Below are 23,861 nucleotides of genomic sequence, written 5' to 3'. Positions count from 1 at the left end.
AATTTGAAGTACTTTATATACCGCTGGGTAGCTGACGTTAACTACCTTATATACTTCTAATTTGAAGTACTTTATATACCGCTGGGTAGCTGACGTTAACTACCTTATGTACTTCTAATGCGAAGTACTTTATATACCCCTGGGTAGCTGACGTTAACTACCTTATGTACTTCTAATTTGAAGTACTTTAGATACCAGCGGGTTGCTGACGTTAACTACCTTATATACTTCTAATTTGAAGTACTTTATATACTGCTGGGTATCTTGGAAATTTCCTACCAGGGATCAATAAAGTTTGATGATCAGTGTATTTTATTGGATCTATCTGAGTGAAAAAGCACAAGGTTTGGCTCTGACATGTAATGAAGTCCGAGGATGAAGTAGTACTCCATGGAAATACTCAGGTAAAGAGTAAAAACTTTTCAGAGAGCAGCTGAAAACTTTTTAAACCAGATTTTTGTTCACTCCATGTCATGAAGCTTTTCAGCCCAAAATGCTACAAACCTCCTGACAATCAAAACGAACCATGTCGTCGCAAAAGGACAAATTTAAGTCAAAAACAAAAGTCTGGAGCAGATTTAGACATTTGACCAGTATCTGTGATTTTCATTATATTAACCAACAAACCGTTTCAATTGTCGGCTTCCTCTAAGTGACTGGCTGAGCTTATTCTTCATGTTTACTTGTTATTTGGTTCAGCAGATGAACTTTTGGGAGAAATACCTGCAGATGTGACTGAAATGGATTCTGGTCCTGGCGATGGGACAAATGTAAATATTCCAGCTTCCTGAATCGACAGAGACCATGATCCCTGGTCTGTTTGGTTCATCTGGTCTGAGGTGGAAAAAGACGCTTTCAGACTGGTCAGAAATCAAAGTCCTTCTGTTTGTGTGACTGATGTGAGAGAATATCTGATGTAAAGACACTGAGGCTGTTAGTTTTCTCTGCTCGTCACTTCATAAAACAAACATCTGTGTTTGACTAATGTTGCTGTTTCCTGTTACACAGCACATCCTGTACTCTCAGAAATAAAAGCTGCTTTTTAAAAAGCTCTAATCATACAGCGTTAACTGAACTACCTGTGTCACTGGTCTGATCAAGTTTCTCTGTTCAACACGCACATTTTCACATTTCCTCTCGCCTCAACTTTGCTGTAGCTTTTCAAATTAAAAGCCTGCCAGGAATCGGAGGGATCATGCCTTGAGCTATGTGCATGCTTTTATTGTGAAACACTTTTGCAGGAAGTGTCAGGATGCTTGATTGGGATCAGGAAAAAAAAAAAATCAGGAAAATCAAAGAGTCTGAGATGAAGCAGTGAAGGAGAACGTGTGTTTGTGTCGTACTGACCAATAAGTTCGCCCTGAATTTCTCAGACAACAGGGAAAAGTGAATGACACCAGGAGGCAGAACTTCATCTAAACATCATCTACATGATGAAATGTGTTTCTAATGATGGTTAGAAACAAAGACCTGGCTCTTTAAAATACCAGAGATAATCAACAGCTGGGATTCAAGGACGCCTGTTGTTTCATTGACCCAATAGTGATTTTTATACAGTTTTGCAACTACGACATTTTCTAGACTCAACTTTAAAAGACGACAGAACACGCTCAGATTTTTCAGATAGATGTAATAACCTGAATATTGAGCATATCAGGATATTTTGTGTTTGATATATTCAGAAGAATGTGGTTTATTTCGTTATGATGGTGCGTAAAGGCATTTAGGGTATTTCATTTTGATTTAAAATAATTTGATGTTTTTACTAAAAAGTTAAAATATGCATTTACATAATGTTAAAAAAACTGTTATGAATATAGAGACTTCAGTAAAAAAAGAAAAACCCAGGTATATTGTATCTGCACTGGTCTAATGAAATGATAGCCACGCTTCGTACAGATGCTGTTTATTTGTCTCTCTGTCTCTCTCTTCTCAGCAGACACCGTGAAAACTACAAGAAATAAAGTTCAAAATGTGCATTTCTTAGAGTCCTTTGTCGGTCTCTCATGTAAACGTCCACTGATACACAAACGAACACATGCGACAATCCAAATCCAATGACATTTGCTATTTATACCTAATATAATTTACAAAAACTGATATAAAACAACATTATACACAAAAATAACAGATTTAAAGACCAATTACCGTGTGCGCCCTCTTAGACCATGCGGATAAAGGAAATCTTTCATCAGGCTCTGCATAGCATTAGCGTTTCTCCGTGTCCATATTAGTTCAACCCATAATGCATCGGTCCCGCGTACAACTCAACCTGACCATGTGACCTGTTACGCTTCAGCGGTAATTCTTTCTTAAAGAACCCTTAACTTTTAAACATTTTAAGGGAGCACATTCTTTACTTTATGCCTTGAATATCACATTCATACATTTTAGTCAAATATTTTTAAACAGTAAATGAGCTCAAACTGATATGAATTTTAACAGAAACAAATGTGCACATCTCTGGAAAACATGTCCTTAGCAGTTACATATATTTTTATTTTTTATTATTGTGTTGGCGTGTGATGTAAGGACGCAGAAGAAGAAAACAAGTAAGCGAAAGGAGAGTGAACTAAAAAATGGCGATGCTCGCCGGAAGCAAGTGCCCACTGAGGGAATTAAAAAGTGTTTAGAGCCACGGTTAAGTTGGCCTGGACAGTTTCTCATTGCTCTGGGGGACAGCGGAGGATTCGTGGACGACTCGCGCCGCAAGGTCGTGAGTCTGAACTGAGGACGAAGCTGAAAGAGCTAAGCTAATGTTAGCATCGCCGTGTCTGCATTCACCTGTGCTGAAGACGTCAGGAAGGGAAGTGGATTCTGTATGCCATTTTTCCTCTGTTCCTTGGACCGTGAGGGATTTGGTTTTTCCAGATTGGTAGGATTACCGATGATTAATTCCAAATGGATGTGAGCTCCAGCGCGGTAATTGCAAGCTTGCATATAAAACAAACTAAGAGTGCACTCACAACCAAACCATTAATTTACATTTTCAATGGGTGTAAAAACACCTTAACTTAAAACGCAGTTATTGTGTATGTTTGATTGTTGTAGTGTAAGACTCACTGCAAAAGAATCATTTCAAGGTAATTTATATCAAGTTATGTTTGACTGGTTGGTATTATCTCAGAGAAACCTTTCATTATTTAAGGTGGAAGTCATACTGTTACCCTAGACTGATCTTTTATACATCAGAATGTCTCTTTTACCATAATGTTATTGAAGTAAATGGTCTTATACTAGATAGCGTTACCTCATTATAGCGAGCCGGGTCGTAAAGGGGTTACATAGAGAAAAACATTTGTTCTCTTCATGTTCTCTCAGAAAGAAGATTTCTGTCATTTACTCTGTGTTATCCAATGTTGGGACGTCCTCTTTCGATTCCTTAACAGTGATATGGGAGAAAGACTTTGAAACCAATTCCAGTGATGAAAAGAGGCTATTGATCCGCTCCAGCGTTTCTTTTAGAGGAGCTTCGGTATCGAGCCGTGAACCAAATCTTAAGTTCATTTCTAGGACTTACCTCACTCCAGTCTGTCTGCACAAGGTTTTTCCTAATGGTTCCCAATTGTGTTTTAAGTGTAAGTCCAATATTGGTACTGTGATGCAGGTGTTTTGGGACTGTGACATGATTAAGACGTTCTAGAAGGAGATACAGAAAATGGTTCAGAAGATCATTGGTAAATCTTTTGTTATATCCCCAAGTATCTATCTTCTGAATTGTAAAGCTGAACTACATCTCAGCCATGGTCTAGAATCTGTCCTACATCTTTTTCCCTGTTTGGTGAGAAAATGCATATTATTACTATGGTCCACTCCTCCTGCTCCTTCTGCCCAGATGAGGTTGAATCATATTGCTGCTTTCTTACCTTTAGAGAAACTCACTTGTGATTTACGTCTGACAACTAATGATTTCTGGCGTATCTGGTCTCCTTGATGGGACTTCCTTGAGGATGTACACTGAATGTCTTTGATTTATGCTTCCTGTTTATTTTGGTGCCATCGCCCTTCTCTTTATTTCTGTATTGAATAAAGTATCTGAATATATTAAATAAAGAAATCTGGAAAAAAAGAAATATCACAATAATGTCTCAAATATTATTCAGGCTGAAAGTTTCCTGGTCAAAAATGTAGATTCCTGTTTTCAGATCAGCTCTCACTGACCAACAGCCTCTGCAGCCTGAAAACGTCTGTAGGCCCTGAAGCCATCACCGAACTCTGCTCAGGAAATCACTAATTCTGAAACTACGGTGGCCCAGATGGACACAAATCTACAGGAAAATCATCACAAAGAGTTTTTCTGAACCTACAGCAGCTGCTCTTGAATTCAGCATCAACACGGTCCAATAAAGGGAGACGGGTTAGAAATATTTCCTCCATGTGCCACGTTTCACAGCTTCAGTTTAAAAAAGAGAAAACTAGGACACACATGGGATTCCCTTCAAACCACGGCCTCTGTCAGTCAGGACGTTATTCCATGAAATCAGCTCCAGCTCTTAGTCAGATGATGCAAAGATGAAACTGAAGCTGTGCTCAATGACTGAAACGTGTTTATTGGCTTCATGTTTCTCAGTCTTTATTTGAGAAGTGCAGCGTTTCCTCCTGATGGCCTGAACATGGACAGAGCACAGAGACAGCCAACATGTCCTGAACACACTAAAGCTGAAGTCTCAGTCTCATGTCCAGATTCTTTGTACGTTCTGTCCCTGTGACTCGTGTAGAGATATTCAGCTCCACCTTCTGCCCCTGACGGACTCTGGTGGAGCTACGATTCCTCCCAGAAACCAGGTACATACATGTTCACACGTCATCTCCCTGTGTCCTGTATCATGTGATCTAACGGTTTTCATTGGTTTTCCATTCAACTTCAGTTGAGTCGTGTTGAAGCAGAGTTTGCTCTGAAGCTGTAAAGACAAACCCAGAACTGATTCAGCTCCAACACTTTGTCGCGTGCAGGGAGGAGATGGACGGTGGCGCTTTATGGACGTACGTTGATGAACTTCAATTATATTTAATTCCTTTAGTCTCGTGCTCTTATGCAACTTGTCTGTGAACAGTCCAACCTGTATCTGAGTTTGTTCCACGAGGAAATGAAACACGTGAGCCATGCTCACTTACTGCCCCAGGCTTTTATTTTGAAGAACTTCCTGTCCCTTGGTCTTTCCAATCTAACACCTTTACTCTTACTCGTCAGTTCCCAGACTGTGTTCACCTGTACCCCGTCCCCTGTCCAAGTCCCCAGTCACTCTGGGATTATTACTCTGCCCAGTCTGTCTATCAGCCCGTCTCTGACCAGCAACGTCAGGCTGCACCCTCTGAGTAAACTTATCCAACAGTGAATCAGGACTCTGAACTGAAACTGCTGCAACTTCCTGCTGCAAACTGTCACTCACTATTTCAGGCTCCGCCCCTCAGCTGTCTCACCCAACACAAGCAGTCAGCTGTCGGTCTCTACAGACACAGACTGAAAAGCAGACGATCAGACTGAGCTTCAGACCAAACTAACAGCTTCCTCTGAGTGAGTCCAGCTACAGGAGAGAAAAGTGGAAAGTCCAACTCTGCTGCTTCAACCTGCTGACGCTCCACACACTGAATGTGAGTTGGACAGAAACACCACTCAAAGTGAAAGGAGGTTTCAGTGGCCTGGTAGAGGGGGGAGGGGAGCCAGGACTGACTGGACTAGTTGTGTGTGTTTTGTCTTCAGATTCACTCTGAGACTAAATGGCTTCCAGATCAGAGGAGGACTTCTGCTGTCCGGTCTGTCAGGAGGTCTTTAGAGACCCTGTTGTTCTGTCCTGTAGCCACAGCTTCTGTAAAGACTGTCTGAAGAGCTGGTGGAGAGAGAAACCAACCCACGAGTGTCCACTTTGTAAGAGAAGATCTTCAAAGAATGATCCACCTGTTAGTCTGGTGTTAAAGAATCTGTGTGAGTCCTTCTTACAGCAGAGAGACCAGAGAGCTCCAGAGGGTCTCTGCAGTCTGCACTCTGAGAAACTCAAACTCTTCTGTCTGGACCATCAGCAGCCAGTGTGTCTGGTCTGCAGAGATTCAGAAAAACACAGCGAGCACAGATTCAGACCCATCGATGAAGCTGCACCACAACACAAGAAGGAACTCCAGGAAAGTCTGGAGCCCTTAAAGAAGAAGTTACAGGTTTTTAAAGAAGTTCAAGTGAAGTTTGGTCAAACAGCAGAACACATGAAGGCCCAGGCCCGACACACAGAGAGGCAGATTAAGGAGCAGTTTAAGAAGCTTCACCAGTTTCTAGAAGAGGAAGAGGAGGCCAGGATGGCTGCACTGAGGGAGGAAGAGGAGCAGAAGAGTCAGATGATGAAGGAGAAGATGGAGGCTCTGAGCAGACAGATAGCAGCTCTGTCACACACAGTCAGAGCCACAGAGGAGGAGCTGAGAGCTGAAGACGTCTCATTCCTGCACAGCTACAAGGCTGCAGTGGAAAGAGTCCAGCAGCGCCACCTGCTGGAGGATCCACAGCTGCCCTCAGGAGCTCTGATAGACCAGGCCAAACACCTGGGCAACCTGACCTTCAACATCTGGAACAACATGAAGCACATGGTCTCCTACACTCCTGTGGTCCTGGACCCAAACACTGCTCATCCAAGACTCATCCTGTCTGAGGATCTGACCAGTGTGAGACAAGGACAGGACCAGCAGCTTCCTGACAACCCAGAGAGGTTTGATTGTTACTGCTCAGTCCTGGGCTCTGAGGGCTTTAACTCAGGGACTCACAGCTGGGATGTCGAGGTTGGAGACACTAAATACTGGACACTGGGTGTGTTAGAGTCTGTGCAAAGGAAGGGAGACATATGGTCTGAATTATGGGGAATATGCTTGAGTGAAGGTAATATCTTTGCAGTTTCACCATCAGGTCCATCCTCTGTTCTCCCAGTGGAGAAGGTCGAGAGGATCAGAGTGAATCTGGACTGGAACAGAGGAAAACTGTCGTTCTCTGATCCTGATACTGACACACACATACACACCTTCACACACACTTTCACTGACACGTTGTTTCCATACATTATTAATTGGACCGAATCCCCATTGAAGATATTACCAGTGAAGATCAGTAGGACAGTGGAGCAGAGCCGTTAGAGAGAAACAGGATGATTTGATTTCTAATGTTGTTTGTTTCTCAAAGGGAAAAGTGGCAGAACTGAACCAGTGAACCTGCCCCGGTCCTCCTGCTGTCTCATTGTTCCAAAGCTCTTTAGTTTGGTTTTAGTTCTCGCTCTCACTGACTTTTTGCTCGTTGTTCCTGTCGGTTCATTTCCCCTTTGAGCGACACCGTTCCTGCTTTAGTTGTGGGGTAACGTCCTAAACCAGTCCAGGGTTGTGGGGTCACTGCAGTGTTTTCCTGTGGAGTAGTCAGAGGTCCAGGGAAAAGGGTGTTGTCAGGAACCAGCGTAGACCCATGGAGAACAGAACAGACGGCCGATGTTTGACGTCTGAACAGCTGAAGCCCAGTGTAGAAGAGATGCAGCAGGTTTAACAGGAGTCCCAGGACAAACGGTGGAGGAGGAAGGACTTCTTCTTTGCTGCTTTCACAGGAAGTCGGAGTGTTAACCTGCCTCCAGCGACTCTTTAAACCTGATGATGTTCCTGTTAGAAACAGCTCGTGGTCTCAGTGAAGTGCTGTAGTTTGACATGTGGTCGGTCCATAAAGCTGCTGCTGCTCTGGACACAAGAGGGCGCTGTTGTCCACAGGATGACTGACTTTACAGCACTTTGGTCTCCATGTCGACTGTACTGTTCAAATATATTCCACTGTATTGACTTTGTGTTATTACAGAGATACTTTATGTGTTTGTTTACTTCCATTATTACATATTTTTAATATCAGGGTTGTTTGGTTTGTCTTTTTGGGACGGAGGGATTTTGTAAATGTTTGTCCTGATGATCCTAAATGTGGAAAATGTCGCTCAGATAAAACTGATTTGATGTGTAAAATAAAAAGGCCAAACAGAAGAAACATCACAACAATGTCTCAAATATTATTCATAACCAGGAGCTAGCATGGCTAAAGGGCTAACCTCCATCGTTCTTCTCTGCTGCTCTGACTATTACACCGGCTGCTGGAACAAACAGGACTTCCTGACAACTTGTGTGGTTATTTTACACAGCATGGAACAGGGGCTCAAAGGGTCACCTAAAAAGATTGGGCTAAAACATGCATGGTATTTGGTTTTTAGGGGTTTAGTATTTTAGTGGTGTAGTGTTTTAGGGTTTGAGAGGCCTGAAGGTAGAAGACACCTGAACAAGCATGTGGGGTCTTTTCCAATATGAGTCCACCCCTTTTCGTCAAGCTATATAAACCTGAATCTGTAACAGAAAGACAGAGAATTCTGCAGACTTCTCTCTGGGCGCCCGTGATTAAACCTGAGATGATTCATCACACTTGTTCCCAGACTGAACTTTGGACAAGTGAAATTCTACCTGTTTCACATGCACAAGACCAGCAATGGAATTTTAGTGGAACTGCACCTTTAGAACCTGATACAGGTTAGGGTTAGGTTCATTCTGTGGACAGTCCAGAGTGTATCAGATCTGGATCTGACAAAAGAACTTTAGAAGTCAAATATTCATTGTCTTTGTCAAATATCTGTGGAAAAGCCGGGTAGCTGACATTAACTACCTTATATACTTCTAATTTGAAGTACTTTATATACCGCTGGGTACCTGACGTTGACTACCTTATATACTTCTAATTTGAAGTACTTTATATACCGCTGGGTACCTGACGTTGACTACCTTATATACTTCTAATTTGAAGTACTTTATATACCGCTGGGTAGCTGACGTTGACTACCTTATATACTTCTAATTTGAAGTACTTTATATACCGCTGGGTAGCTGACGTTGACTACCTTATATACTTCTAATTTGAAGTACTTTATATACCGCTGGGTAGCTGACGTTGACTACCTTATATACTTCTAATTTGAAGTACTTTATATACCGCTGGGTAGCTGACGTTGACTACCTTATATACTTCTAATTTGAAGTACTTTATATACCGCTGGGTAGCTGACGTTGACTACCTTATATACTTCTAATTTGAAGTACTTTATATACCGCTGGGTAGCTGACGTTGACTACCTTATATACTTCTAATTTGAAGTACTTTATATACCGCTGGGTAGCTGACGTTGACTACCTTATATACTTCTAATTTGAAGTACTTTATATACCGCTGGGTAGCTGACGTTGACTACCTTATATACTTCTAATTTGAAGTACTTTATATACCGCTGGGTAGCTGACGTTGACTACCTTATATACTTCTAATTTGAAGTACTTTATATACCGCTGGGTAGCTGACGTTGACTACCTTATATACTTCTAATTTGAAGTACTTTATATACCGCTGGGTAGCTGACGTTGACTACCTTATATACTTCTAATTTGAAGTACTTTATATACCGCTGGGTAGCTGACGTTAACTACCTTATATACTTCTAATTTGAAGTACTTTATATACTGCTGGGTATCTTGGAAATTTCCTACCAGGGATCAATAAAGTTTGATGATCAGTGTATTTTATTGGATCTATCTGAGTGAAAAAGTACAAGGTTTGGCTCTGACATGTAGTGAAGTCCGAGGATGAAGTAGTACTACATGGAAATACTCAGGTAAAGAGTAAAAACTTTTCAGAGAGCAGCTGAAAACTTTTTAAACCAGATTTTTGTTCACTCCATGTCATCGCTGTGTATTAAACAACAGGAACAAAGACAAAGGCCTGAAGGTGGTTCTGTACCTGTGGTGGAACATGGTTCGTTCCCACTGTGGACGACGTTCGTCTCTTCCAACGTTCCAACATGCAGCTTCATCAAGTTAAACAGAAACGTGTGAGACATGTCTCAGTGGGAAAGCTGCTTCTTTCCCTTGACACGTCTGCTGGAAACAAACACGTGTTAAAGACAAAGGAGAAGCTGCATTGAAGAAAAAACCTTTAATTCACTCACTGCTGTCAGAAAACACGTTAGCTCCTCCCCCTTGTTCACACCTGTACACACACCTGTACCAAGAGCCAGGTGTGCCATTCTCCAACCAACAGAAGTCCAGTGTGTAAAGCCACAGCCTTCACTGCACATGTTCTAGTGTTTTAATCTGAAGTGCTGATGACTAAAGATGGAAACTAAATTGTCCCTCAGAGGCTCCTGTAACACCCAGAGTCAGACAAAAGTCAACACAACAAACAACATTGAACTAACAAATAAAATCCTGTTACTGACATTCACTGGAGCATCAGAGACGACTGTGATAAGACATGACCTTTGACCCCCACCTCCATTTCCTCACGTGAAGCTTATTCTACATGTACAAATGAGAGTAATTTCAAAATAAAAGCCTGGTGTGCCCGAACGCTGCCTTTGCTTGACTGCCCTGTGGCTGTTTGTTTAATTGGAGCTGCAGTGCCGGGCGGGTGGAGTTTAGGTACAGAGTATAGATGGACTCTGACTCAGATGTGTTGACTGATCTGTGACTGAGGGAAAATGATAAAACACTTCAAAACAATCTGACAAACACAATATCAGCATCATCCAAATCAACCTGGAGATAAAATATTCAAACTGAAGCTTTTCAGCCCAAAAAAGCGAGCGAATGACACCAGGAGGCAAAACTTCATCTAGACATCATCTACATGATGAAATGTGTTTCTAAAACATGATGGTTGGAAACAAAGACCTGGCTCTTTAAAGCAACAGGGATAATCAACAGCTGGGATTCAAGGACGCCTGTTGTTTCTACACGTTCTCAGAGTCTCGTCAGCGCTGGCGAGGGGACACACCATCACAACACTGTCGCTCTGCTCCTGGTCCACACATTGTCCCTAAAACCAACGGTCTGTCCGTTCCCTCCTCCGATGACAGCACAGTCCCAGGGGACAGTGAATGCAGCACGGCGTGGCGACGACCATCACAGGAAGTGGGTTTTGAGCGTGATGCTACGGGAGGATTTGGAGCCACTGCGGGTGGCGGGGTTAGCGCTGCTGGATTTAGCGCTAACACTCTCCTTGTTTCCTCTGACAGCGGCTTCCAAACGGGACTTCAGGTGAGGAGACGATGCGATGACACACCTGAGGGAGGGGCCAAAAGATTCAACCTGAGGTTCCCACCAGACCCAGAAAGGCTTTTTATGAATGGGCGGAGTTTATGTCCATTAAAGGTACATGTGACATCATCACAGCTGTTTCCTCATTTGTTACTGCAGACAAATACTGGTACTATTACAGGGCCCTGCTACTTGTAATACTACTGGTAGTACTGGTACTGGTATTACTCCTAGTAGTACTAGATGTCAAACACGTGAGGTAGCTGTGAGCATGTCTCACCTGAAGACAGCTGAGTGCTGGGGGCCAAGACGCATCAGGTCCTTGAGTGCAGCCTCATGGAGAGACCGGGACACCGTGGGAGCCGAGCTGAGGGTGTTTTCATCCAGGAGGAAGGAGATGAGGAGGGGCAGCAAGAAGGCCACCAGCTGAGGACCTGGAGGAACCAGACAGGAAACGAGGACGGGGCAGAACAGACTCGGTGAACGTGTCTCCCACAGACTCTGCTCTAATAAAACGACATTAAAGGGAATTTGTCTCTGTGCTCACGCTGTGACTCGTCTGCAGCCTGGACCAGAGCCTCAAGGGCCCGGACTCCCTCCAGGACTCCCAGCAGCTCCTCTGGACTCTGAGGACGGCTCCTCTCCGCCTTCTGACAAGGAAACACACAAACCTTTGACCCAGTCTGATCAGACACATACACGTGAGCGGAGCTTCCCTGTGTGGACTCGTCCGTTTAATAAATTAGATCTTTTCATTCGTCAGGAAGAAATGAGTGAAAAAGAGAAACACAGACTGCGTGTCCGTGACTCAAGGATTCTGCTGTCTCTTAAATCTTACAGACATTCTTTAAAAACAGATATATTATGTGGCTGGTAATATATTTTTAATTTCTCCTCCTGATAATAACACAATCTTCATATTTCACTGTAAATTCAGACCCAGGCTGCAGTTTCCTCCAACAGATGAAACATAAAAACAAACTGAGCCCTCAGAGAAACATGAACTGGTTCAGTCCTATGTGGTCTCAGGTGTGCCTGAGTTCTGGGGCGGTACCTGGAGGAATCGAACCAGCGATGGTCCCAGGGCCTGGATGTAGGGAATGGCCACAGCAGGCTGAGCCTGAAACACCGACATCAGCAGCTGGTGACATCGACTGACGACCTGCAACAAAGGAACGTTAATACGATGAGGACTTACTGTCAGTACTGTCAGCACTGTCAGTACTGTCAGTGCTGACAGTACTGTCCACGTCCCCTGGACAAACGGCTTTACTGCCACGTTAACAGCTCAGGTCCAGTGATGAACCTTAAACTGTACCGAGGGAAACGTTAGAGCTGTGTGTTTGTGGATCCCAACCCTTAAATTAAATCTATGTTTGATCTCTGTCTCATCTCGCACCTGAGGGTCTTTGGAGTCCATGGCGGCGCTGAACCGCTGCAGACTGAGGACGTGCAGAGGCTCCACGTTGCAGACGTCAGGACCAGCAGACAGCAAGAAGACAGTCAGAGCTGTAAGGAGGCTGATCTGATCCACAACACGGCCAGAGTCCCCTGAAATACACAGACACAGACACAGACACAGACACAGACACAGACACAGCTCTGAGCAGAAGGACCATGAACAACATATCGACCATTTCTTGGTCCAGTTAATTCAAATTTTCCATCACTTTTATTTCTCCGTTCTATTTTTCTTTTCCTGCCCAAATTCTGTCCCAGTGAATCTTCTCGGCTACAAACTGAACAGTCAGATGAGGATGTGCGCAGCCTCGTGCACTAAAAAAAGGTTTCTGTCCAGATGTAAAGTGAAGTGTGTCTTGTGTTACCACAGTCCCAGAGTCCCAGCAGGGTTTTCAGAGCAGATCTGAGCAGCAGGGTCCAGGCTTCTCGGCTTTTCTCCTGTCGGCTCATCGGAGACGTGAGGACGGACTTCAGAGCCTGAAGAGCCACCTGCACCACCTTGCCCAGTCCGGCTTCGCCCACCATGCCACCTGTGGGGCCCAGCGCTGAGGCACCTGGACACCAAAGATTTGTGGATGAGGTTTAACAGCCAGAGTTTGTGGTGTCACAGACACTGCTCCATCTATAATTACTCACGTTCACATATTTAACTGTTATCACACGTCTGTGATGTACTTAGCTGGACAAAAGGACCTATCAGTTGATTAACTGATTGATAAGGTGACCTGCTGAACTTGTGATCAGACAGTTTCTTATCTCCAGCTCCAGCAGCCACAGACCAACCTGCTGGTCCATGTGGACCAGTATCTGAGTCCACCTACTGAGTCTCAGCCCTGGGTTCCCTTCAGTTTGAGCTCTGGGTTTGGTCTCCACCACCTGCTGAGGGAAATCTCTGGTTCTTTATGACTCTGACTGTGTCTGTCTGCTGTTTGCTGCTGAGCAGGTAGAGACTGTGGCTTTTTTCAGCTGCAGCTCTGGAACCAGAACCGTGAACACTGAGCTGAGACTCAGTGTGAAGCTGCAGGTTCACCCCCCACACCCAGACGCTCACACACTTTCCACATGGTCATTTCATTGATCAGTCTTCCAAAAGCATCCAGACCAGTTTACCGTGTGTGTTACTGGTGCATGTGCTGGGCTGGAGGACGAGCTCTCTGAGGACTCCCAGCAGCAGGTAGAGGACAGTGGGCAGGATGGACACACTGCCTGCAGGACAGACACCCGACAACCATCAGTTCAAACAACCAGAGTGAAACAGTGAAGAGCTCAATTTATTTTTGAAATTTCTCAAAGGGGCAGAGAAGAACATCAGTTACAGAAGGGAAGACAGATTCACCCAGTGAGAGTGAAATGTCTGAGTGCATGAACATGAGCCTGAAGTAGGAAATGTTAGGACATGAGCTCAGTCCGACCTTCAGGCGAGCAGACGGACGGAAGCTCAGACAGGACACTCAGAGCCGACGCCACCAGACAACAGTCGCTGTCGCTCAGACTCCAGGCTGCCCCTGCAGGACCTGAACACACAAACACAGGAACACAGTCGCGTTCATGCTCTGGAGACGTGTTCCCAGTTCAAACATGCAGGGTCAGACCCATCAGCACCAAAGACCAAGTCTCTTCAGGTGAGACATCAGTGGACACCTCCTCATGTTTCCTCCTCTTTCCACATGTTGTTTCTCTCACTAACCTTGTCCTCACTCTTCTTCTCTTCTTTTTCCCAGTTTCACCTTTTTTCTGTCCTAAAACTCCCATCAGCCTCTGTTGTTCCTCTGTTGTGCCCTCCCCCCGTGTTTGTCCTGATGTCTCTCAAACCCACCGACTGAACTCAACCTCTAACTCTGCTGCTGCCCCCAACCCCCCCCTTACCAGTTGGACTGGTTCCGGCCAGTTTGGGGCTGATCTGTGGAAGTTTCCGAACCAGGACGCAGAGGCAGAGCTCCAGCGCTCCAAACACCAGCGACCGCCCGGGAATCAAACCACCGGTGTCCCGTCCTTCCCCAAACTCGGGCAGCGTCTCCTTCTCGGCTGCTCCGTCGTCCACTGTGAGCAATAAAGTTTTACACAAAGAAAAAACTTTCTCTTATGAATTCTGGTCCTGACCTGGTCAAACAGACTTTTCTGACTCTCAGTGAACAGAAAACAAATGAAAAGGAAAAGTTTGAAGTTCTAGCAAAAATTCTGGCCTTGATTCTAGACTACAGTCTGGACTGAAGCTCCAACACCAAAGTGCTGCTGCAGGTCTGAGGCTGTAAAGGCCTGTTTGTGTCTGAGTACTCACCCTCTGCGCTGTGGCGCTTCTCCCTGACGTGCTCCTGAGCGGCCGCCACAATCTGTCGTAGTAAATCCAGCACGGCGAGCTGAACGGACGGAGCCTCTCTGGTCACCATCAGCCTGTGGAGGACGCTGAGCAGCTCCACGCTCAGAGCCTGGACAGACACACGGCCGACATGTCGGTTTGCAGCTTGAACACGGCATCTATTCCACTGTGGTGGTTTATTTGGGAAATGTGCTGTATAACCAAAGGTTTATTACTATCACTATATAACAGGCCTTCTTTGGTCCAGAGTGAGATCTAGAACCTGGATTCTGGTCTAGACATCAGATTCTCTTCTATTTAAATTCTATTCTGGTTTGGATTTTACTTCTAGGCAGATTCTGGTTTGCATCTGGTCTCAGCTTTGCTCTGAACTATAGTCTAGATTCAGTCCAGATTCAGGCTTGGACTAGGTCTAAATGTCTCACCTGGTCATTTCCAATCTTAGCTCTGGGCCAGGAGACGTCCAGCAGCGCCTGTAGAGCTCGCAAACAGGAAGTGATGTTCTCCATCTGGTTGTCAGAGTGTGGAGAACACAGGAACTCCACACTGATCCCTGAAAGCAGGAACACAGAGAACGCAACCAAAGTCCACAGAGTGAGACAAAGACATGCTTTAGCCGTTAATGTTTGGGGGCTTCTAATGAAACCACTTCCCCACCCAGTATGAGGTGCAGTCGGTCGGTGTTAACGTCCTCTGGACTCTTAGCTCCGCCCACTGAGCCAGAGCGTCCCATGGAGGTGGGCGTGGCCGGTCTGGACAGGGTGGCAGGTGCGTCGTCCGATATGACAAAACCTGAAACACATGGTGACAACTGACGCTCAGCACGTGCCAGCACCTTCCCCTGTAAAAGGAGGAGCAGGGGGAGGTGTGAGGGGAGCACAGACCTGTGCTGTGGAGCCACAGGGAGGTGGCGTGGAGGATGGGAGCCCAGGAGGAGGAGTAATGAGCCCTGGCCTGGTTCACTGTCTCTGCTGTGTAAAAGGAACCACCTGGTGGAGAAACAGGAGCAAAAACAACATCAGTGTAATTGACAAGCTGCTGCTTTTTTATGCACGAGCTCCAGAACCACATGGACCATCCCAGTGTGTCCACATGCGGCTCATTGAGCATCAGGGCAGATCCAACAATCCTTAGGACCCGTCAAGAACAGAGAGTCGTTAGAGAAACGAGCCACAGTGAAATCTCCAGAGCAGCAAGTCCCACCTGCAGCTGGCAGCTGTGACGCGAACGTCTGGGGGAGGGTCAGCAGGGCGTAATCCTGCAGCGCCGCCAACCACAGACGGCTCAGCGTCGACAGATCAGACTGGACCAGCTTCAGGAGGCCCGCCCCTCCCGACTCAGGCGCCGAGCTGTCATTGGCTAGAGAGGGGACTGACAGTTCAGGTGTCCTCCCATGACTCTCCTTCTGTCTGCTCCTCTGAACGGCCACGATGTAAACCTGAGGTTGAAACAAAAACCACCGTCAAAGTGGATAAAACCTTTTCACAACCATGTTAGTCTGGAAATCGTCCAGGGAGACGATCAGTGAAGCTGTTGGGGGACGACATGTGTCCAAATAGAAGCTTAGTTTCAGTTTTACTGAAACGGGTTTCCTTTTATCCTGACATCATGTGATGATGACAGAGTCAGTCACGATCATGACCAAACTGAAGAACATCAGGCCTAAATACAAATTCATCTTAGGACCTTTAGGGTTGCTTCTTAAAGGAAAACAGAACCCGAGACACTGAGACCCACCTCGGCCCAGGCCTTGAGGACGGCCAGGGTTTCCATGGTGGCGGCGGCCTCGTTGTACAGCTGACTGGACCCATCCCTCCCAGCCTGGACTTTAGCCAACGAGGAGGCCAGGAGCTGGTGTACGCGCCTCAGGTCACGGAGGTCACTGACGACACCACTGGCAATCCAGGCGCTGCACACCTGGGTAGGAGAGGGCGGGTCAAAGGTCACAGCAGAGTTCATGTTTTGGTGTGATTACTGACGTGATTATTGACGACTGATCACCTGGCAGGCCTTGGCGGTGAGGTCAGGAGGAGCATCAGCTGTGAAGGCTGGTCTGAGAGCAGCTCCAACCTGCACACACACAAACATGCACCATCAGTCCGGTCCTGGACTTACTAGGGTGAAACTGGTTTCATTACCCCACCGCAGCACAGAGGCCTGGAACCAGTTCGTCACAGCCACCTGCCCTCTCAGTGAATCATCAGTAGTCGCCCTCCAGTTTTAAGAATCAGAGAATATGATTCTCTGCAAACGTATTTGAAAATGCACCTTTGGCCAATCACACATCCCATGATTCATTGCTGTTCGAGATTTACGCTGCACCGCTTCCTGTTTATCTGTTTAAGCTGTTTTTGACCTTGTTGTTGTGAACTGATGGGCGACTGTCCTTACGTTAGCCTGGTACTGCTCCAGGATCACATGACCTGGGAACTCTGGTTCGGGAATGGCTGAGAACCGCCTGATGATCACCAGCAGGGTTTGAAGACCCGCCAGCCTCAGCTGCTCACTGTGATCTGTAGCCGCCATGAACGCCATGCGGACCAGGTCACCAAGATGGAGGACCAGGAAGTCTGAGGACACACAGATGAGGGGTCAGAGAGGTATGAGGTGTCCACAAACCCATTCGCAACCAGGCCCGTGGGGGTTTTACCGGTGGACTCGAGCAGGCGTCTCTCCTGAGCCAGAGCCATGTCGAAGTGAGCCGGGTCGGCGGTCTCACACTGCGCTATGATGCGGCACACACACTCCATGGCGAAGCGGCGAGTGGCCCAGCGCAGGGCGGTGAACGGGCCGCCAGACTCCGACCGGGCTCTGAACGCAGACGAGTCATCGTCCCTGCCGGGGTCCGCCTCCTCGTCCTCCTGGCTCGCCTCCGCCGGGGCCCGGCAGTCTGAGGGAGAGCGAACATTAAACTTCGTCACAAACTCAAGGAAACTTAAGTTTCACTTAGTTTTTCTGAAGCTGTAAAAAGCATCTCAGGGCCTTGATCTCAGACACACGTGACCCGATACAACTTTCATCAACAACTTTCAGCTGATGGATGTTTCATGATTCGAGTTTGAAGATTCATCCAAACTGTGAACCTGAACTTCCTGAAACGTGAAGCTGTGCAGACGTGAAGCGTGTCACATGACTCAACCCACCCGTGGTTGCAGACAGGACGTCCTTGCACAGTTTGAGCCAGTGTCCCAGCTTCCCGCTGGTGGCGCTGGACACCATCATGTGGACCAGAGTCTCCTGGATGTCCCCTCTGAGTCCTGGATCTGACTCCCGGTCCAACAGAATAAACAGAGCTCCGTCCAGACCCACTTCCTTCAGAGTGACGTCTGCACAGAGAGGACAAAATAAAAACAGATATTTAAAAAGATCCTCGAGTGTGTTTGTGGAAAAACAAGTGTGTGTGTTCTCTCTGCAGACACAGGTCTGATGCATCCAATGCTCCGACAGAAACAAATCTCATATCTAACATTTGCTCTCACAGACATGTTGGACACCATGCAGCCTTTAGGGACTCATCTGGCAGACCGGAGGAAGAACTTACAATCAGAATTTTCAGTTTCTTTGGGTCGTTTCCAGTAAACTCCAGAAATTTGACCATTATTGACCAAATTATTCACACGTGTGTTTGCACTAACGTGTCTCACCGAGTTGCGTGTTGTCCCGTCTCGGCAGCTCTTTGACCAGGGTGACGGCGTGTTCGGACACTCCCAGCGCCTCCCGCTGGACGAGCTGCCGCAGACACGCCACCACGGCCCGCCGCAGGCACAGGTACGAACTGCACAGGTTGGACTGACACACACGTTTATTGAAATAAAGGTAGATAAATCAAATGCACACACACACACACACACACACACACAGGACAGTAAAGATGTGGTCATGCAGACACATGCAGCTGCAGACAGTGTTTCCTGCAGGTTGATGAGCTTATTTATTATATATAACTGTCTTCATGTCCATCGCACGGATCTTTCCAGACGTCTAATATCTGATGTCTGTCGACTTTAGACTGAAACTAAATCACTGTCAAATCAGTCGATCACATTTGAAACGATATGATCACATTTGGTTTTTTCATAGGAAACCTGAGGAGTTTCAGCAACTATGGTGTTAACACCAAGGAGATGAGAGGAAACAAGAGAGGAAGGAAGAGGAGAGAGAGGACCAAGGAGGGGAGGGGAGGGGAGAGGAGAGGAAGGGAGGAAGGAGAGAGATGACAAGGAGGGAAGAGGAAAGAGGAGAGGAGAGTACAGGAGGGAAGAGGATAGAGAGTAGAGCGAGACAAAGGAGGAAGAAGTAGAGGGAATAGGAGAGGAGAGGACAGGAGGGAAGAGGAGAGGAGAGGAGAGGAGAGGACAGGAGGGAAGAGGACAGGAGGGAAGAGGAGAGGAAGAGGGAAAAGAGAGGAGAGGACAGGAGGGAAGAGGAGAGGAGCGGAGAGGAGAGGACAGGAGGGCAGAGGAGGGATGAGGAGAGGAGAGGAGAGGACAGGAGGGAAGAGGACAGGAGGGAAGAGGAGAGGAGAGGAGGAAAGAGGAGAGGAGAGGAGAGGGGAGAGGAGAAGAGGGGAGAGGAGAGGGGAGAGGAGAGGGAGGCGAGGGAGAGGAGAGGAGAGGGGAGGGAGGAGAGGGCGGGGAGGAGAGGACGAGGAGGGGAGGAGAGGAGCGCGGACAGGAGGAAGAGGAGAGGAGAGGAGAGGAGAGGACAGGAGGGGAGGGGAGAGGAGAGGAGGGAGAGGACAGGGAGGGAAGCGGAGAGGAGAGGAGGGACAGGAGGAAGAGGTGGCGTGAGGAGGGGGGAGGAGAGAGGGGAAGAGGGGAGAGGAGAGGAGAGGAAGGCGGCGGGGGAAGAGGAGAGGAGAGCGAGGAGAGGGAGGGCAGAGAGGATGGAGGGAGAAGAGGGGGAGAGGAGAGGAGAGGAGAGGAGAGGACAGGAGGGAAGAGGGGAGAGGAGAGGAGGGGGAGGAGAGGAGAGGAGGGAAGAGGAGAGGAAGGAGGAGGGGACAGGAGGGGAGGAAGAGGAGGAGGCAGAGGGAGAGCGAGAGTACAGGAGGGAGAGAGAGCGGAAGGAGAGGAGAGGGACAGGAGGGAGGACAGGAGGGAAGAGGACAGGAGGGAAGAGGAGAGGAGGGAAGAGGAGAGGACAGGAGGGAAGAGGAGAGGAGAGGAGGAAAGAGGAGAGGAGAGGAGAGGGGAGGAGAGGAGAGGAGAGGACAGGAGGGAAGAGGACAGGAGGGAGAAGAGGAGAGGAGAGGAGGAAAGAGGAGAGGAGGAGGAGGGGAGGAGGAGGAGGGGAGGAGAGGAGGGAAGAGGAGAGGAGAGGAGAGGAGGGAGAGGACAGGAGGGAAGAGGAGAGGAGAGATGAGAGAGGAGAGTGAATGACGGGACAGGGAGGGAAAGGACGAGGAGAGGAAAGGAGGGTAAGAGGAGAGGAGAGGAGAGGAAGAGGGGAGGAGGAAGGAGAAGAGGGGAGAGGAGAGGAGAGGAGAGGAGGGAGAGAGGAGGGAAGAGGAGAGGAGAGGAGGGGAGGAGAGGAGAGGAGAGGAGAGGAGAGAGGACAGGAGGGAAGAGGAGAGGAGAGGAGAGGACAGGAGGGAAGAGGAGAGGAGAGGGAGAGGAGAGGAGGGGGAAGAGGAGGAGAGAGGATAGAGGAGAGGGAGAGAAGAGGGAGAGGAGAGGAGAGGAGAGGAGAGGCGAGGGAGGATGGAGGACAGGAGGAAGAGGAGAGGAGAGGAGAGGACAGGAGGGAGAGGAGAGGAGAGGAGAGGAGGAGAGGAGAGGAGAGGAGAGGAGGGAAGAGGAGAGGAGGAGGAGAGGAGGAGAGGGTGGAAGAGGAAGAGGGAGAAGGAGAGGAAGGAAGAGAGAGAGAGGGGGAAGACGAGAAGGGTGTGGGGTGGAGAGAGAGGGAAGAGAGAGGAAGAGGAAAGAAGGGACTGAGAAGATAAGAGAAGCGGAAGAGAGAGGAACGAAGAGACGAGAAGCGAAGCGAAGAAGATCAGCGAAGTATAAGAGGGACGAAGAGAAGCGCTATAGAAGAGTCGAGGCTAAAGAAGGAAGAGAAGCGCAGCGAACGGTACGGGAGGACGAGCCGAGCCGAGGAGAGAAGAGAAGCGAAGCGTAGAGACGAGGAACGAAGCGAAAGCGAGAGAAGAGAAGCGTAAGAAGGGAAGAGATAGAGTGAAGAGTACGAGGAAAGACAGGGAAGCGACAGAGAAGAGAAGAGAATAGAAGACACGAAGAGAAGAGAAGCGGAAATCAGATCCGCGCAGTCATCAGATCCCAAGAGGCTCCAGAACATAGACGCTCAGATACGATCATAGGCCAGTCACTGCGGCATATAAGCTAAGCGGCCAGAAGGGCCGAGCCGAGAAGAGACGCTACGCGAAGCGAAGAGCACGACGGGACGAGAAGATACGAGAATCGAAGCGGACAGACGAGAGAAAAGAAGCGAAGACCCTCCTAGCCTCTCCGAGTGCCTTCCTCGCCTCTCCGCTGCAAGCAGGTCCGCTGGTCACGAGGCATATCGCGCCGGAAGAACCGAGACAGATATTCCGTCTTTCCTCCGTCACTATCCTCTTTCACCTTATCGGTCCTCGCCTCTCCCTCCGAGCATCTCCCTCCGGCCCTCCTTTCCTTTTTCCTTCCTTCCTCTCCTCTCATCTCCCTCTCCCTTCCTCGTCCTCTCCCTCCCTCTCCTCTCCTCTCCTCTCCTCTCCTCTTCCCTCCTGTCCTCTCCTCTCCTCTCCTCTCCTCTTCCCTCCTGTCCTCTCCTCTCCTCTCCTCTCCTCTCCCTCCTGTCCTCTCCTCTCCTCTCCTCTTCCCTCCTGTCCTCTCCTCTCCTCTCCTCTCCTCTCCTCTCCTCTCCCCTCCCCTCCCCTCCTCTCCTCTCCTCTCCTCTTCCTTCCTCTCTTGTTTCCTCTCCTCCTCCTTGGTTTTAACACTCATAGTTGCTGAAACTCCTCAGTGTTTCCTCTGGAAAAACAATGTGATCATATCGTTTCAAATGTGATCGACTGATTTGACAGTGATTTAGTTTCAGTCTAAAGTCGACAGACATCAGATATTAGACGTCTGGAAAGATCCGTGCGATGGACATGAAGACAGTTATATATAATAAATAAAGCTCATCAACCTGCAGGAAACACTGTCTGCAGCTGCATGTGTCTGCATGACCACATCTTTACTGTCCTGTGTGTGTGTGTGTGTGTGTGTGTGTGCATTTGATTTATCTACCTTTATTTCAATAAACGTGTGTGTCAGTCCAACCTGTGCAGTTCGTACCTGTGCCTGCGGCGGGCCGTGGTGGCGTGTCTGCGGCAGCTCGTCCCGCGGGAGGCGCTGGGATGTCCGAACACGCCGTCACCCTGGTCAAAGAGCTGCCGAGACGGGACAACACGCAACTCGGTGAGACACGTTAGTGCAAACACACGTGTGAATAATTTGGTCAATAATGGTCAAATTTCTGGAGTTTACTGGAACGACCCAAAGAAACTGAAAATTCTGATTGTAAGTTCTTCCTCCGGTCGCCCGATGAGTCCCTAAAGGCTGCATTGTGTCCAACATGTCTGTGAGAGCCAATGTTAGATATGAGATTTGTTTCTGTCGGAGCATTGGTGCATCAGACCTGTGCTGCAGAGAGAACACACACACTTGTTTTCCCCAAACACACTCGAGGTCTTTTTAAATATCTGTTTTATTTTGTCCTCTCGTGCAGACGTCACCTCTGAAGGAAGTGGGTCTGGACGGAGCTCTGTTTATTCTGTTGGACGGGAGTCAGATAGGACTCAGAGGGGACATCCAGGAGACTCTGGTCCACATGATGGTGTCCAGCGCCACCAGCGGGAAGCTGGGACACTGGCTCAAAACTGTGCAAGGACTCCTGTCTGCAACCACGGGTGGGTTGAGTCATGTGACACGCTTCACGTCTGCACCGCTTCACGTTTCACGGAAGTTCAGGTTCACAGTTTGGATGAATCTTCAAACTCGAATCATGAAACATCCATCAGCTGAAGTTGTTGATGAAAGTTGTATCGGGTCACGTGTGTCTGAGATCAAGGCCCTGAGATGCTTTTTACAGCTTCAGAAAAACTAAGTGAAACTTAAGTTTTCCTTGAGTTTGTGACGAAGTTTAATGTTCGCTCTCCCTCAGACTGCCGGGCCCCGGCGGAGGCGAGCCAGGAGGACGAGGAGGCGGACCCCGGCAGGGACGATGACTCGTCTGCGTTCCGAGGCCCGGTCGGAGTCTGGCGGCCCGTTCACCGCCCTGCGCTGGGCCACTCGCCGCTTCGCCATGGAGTGTGTGTGCCGCACTCATAGCGCAGTGTGAGACCGCCGACCCGGCTCACTTCGACATGGCTCTGGTTCAGGAGAGACGCCTGCTCGAGTCCACCGGTAAAACCCCCACGGGCCTGGGGCGAATGGGTTTGTGGACACCTCATACCTCTCTGACCCCTCATCTGTGTGTCCTCAGACTTCCTGGTCCTCCATCTTGGTGACCTGGTCCGCATGGCGTTCATGGCGGCTACAGTCACAGTGAGCAGCTGAGGCTGGCGGGTCTTCAAACCCTGCTGGTGATCATCAGGCGGTTCTCAGCCATTCCCGAACCAGAGTTCCCAGTCATGTGATCCTGGCGCAGTACCAGGCTAACGTAAGGACAGTCGCCCATCAGTTCACAACAAACAGGTCAAAAACAGCTTAAACAGTAAACAGGAAGCGGTGCAGTAAATCTCGACAGCAATGAATCATGGATGTGTTGATTGGCCAAAGGTGCATTTTCAAATACGTTTGCAGAGAATCATATTCTCTGATTCTTAAAACTGGAGGGCGACTACTGATGATTCACTGAGAGGGCAGGTGGCTGTGACGAACTGGTTCCAGGCCTCTGTGCTGCGGTGGGGTAATGAAACCAGTTTCACCCTAGTAAGTCCAGGACCGGACTGATGGTGCATGTTTGTGTGTGTGCAGGTGGAGCTGCTCTCAGACCAGCCTTCACAGCTGATGCTCCTCCTGACCTCACC

At 48.0% G+C, this 23,861-nt stretch overlaps 2 protein-coding genes across 2 annotated transcripts; one reads left to right on the top strand and one right to left on the bottom strand.

Annotated features, from left to right (window-relative positions):
• The first annotated feature begins 5,405 nt into the window (after positions 1-5,405).
• On the top strand, positions 5,406-7,303 carry LOC113127092 (nuclear factor 7, brain-like). Its single transcript, XM_026301343.2, has 2 exons — positions 5,406-5,592; positions 5,702-7,303. Exon 2 carries the CDS (start codon positions 5,719-5,721, stop codon positions 7,105-7,107), a length of 1,389 nt encoding a protein of 462 aa, XP_026157128.1. The 5' UTR covers positions 5,406-5,592; positions 5,702-5,718; the 3' UTR covers positions 7,108-7,303.
• A 2,646-nt stretch (positions 7,304-9,949) lies between these two features.
• heatr5a (HEAT repeat containing 5a) lies at positions 9,950-18,670 on the bottom strand (the record flags this gene model as incomplete). The annotated part of the gene is made up of 20 exons (XM_026305173.1): positions 9,950-11,092; positions 11,348-11,501; positions 11,615-11,717; positions 12,122-12,229; positions 12,467-12,618; positions 12,894-13,082; positions 13,639-13,734; positions 13,941-14,042; positions 14,395-14,568; positions 14,807-14,954; positions 15,271-15,398; positions 15,503-15,637; positions 15,730-15,834; positions 16,049-16,283; positions 16,583-16,762; positions 16,847-16,915; positions 17,237-17,415; positions 17,496-17,735; positions 17,989-18,171; positions 18,490-18,670. Coding segments are annotated over 20 exons (3,021 nt in total), but the record flags the coding sequence as incomplete, so codon positions are not given.
• Positions 18,671-23,861: the final 5,191 nt, after the last annotated feature.

The sequence above is a fragment of the Mastacembelus armatus genome, chromosome 22 (genome assembly GCF_900324485.2).
Source record: "Mastacembelus armatus chromosome 22, fMasArm1.2, whole genome shotgun sequence".
NCBI classification, from domain to species: Eukaryota; Metazoa; Chordata; class Actinopteri; order Synbranchiformes; family Mastacembelidae; genus Mastacembelus; species Mastacembelus armatus.
The sequence above is the reverse complement of the archived record's forward strand: the minus strand, read 5'-3'. Positions and strand labels throughout refer to the sequence as shown.

What these genes read in the sequence shown, in the direction of transcription:
- LOC113127092 (XM_026301343.2), top strand. Translation starts at nt 5,719, where the DNA reads ATGGCTTCCAGATCAGAGGAGGACTTCTGCTGTCCGGTCTGTCAGGAG.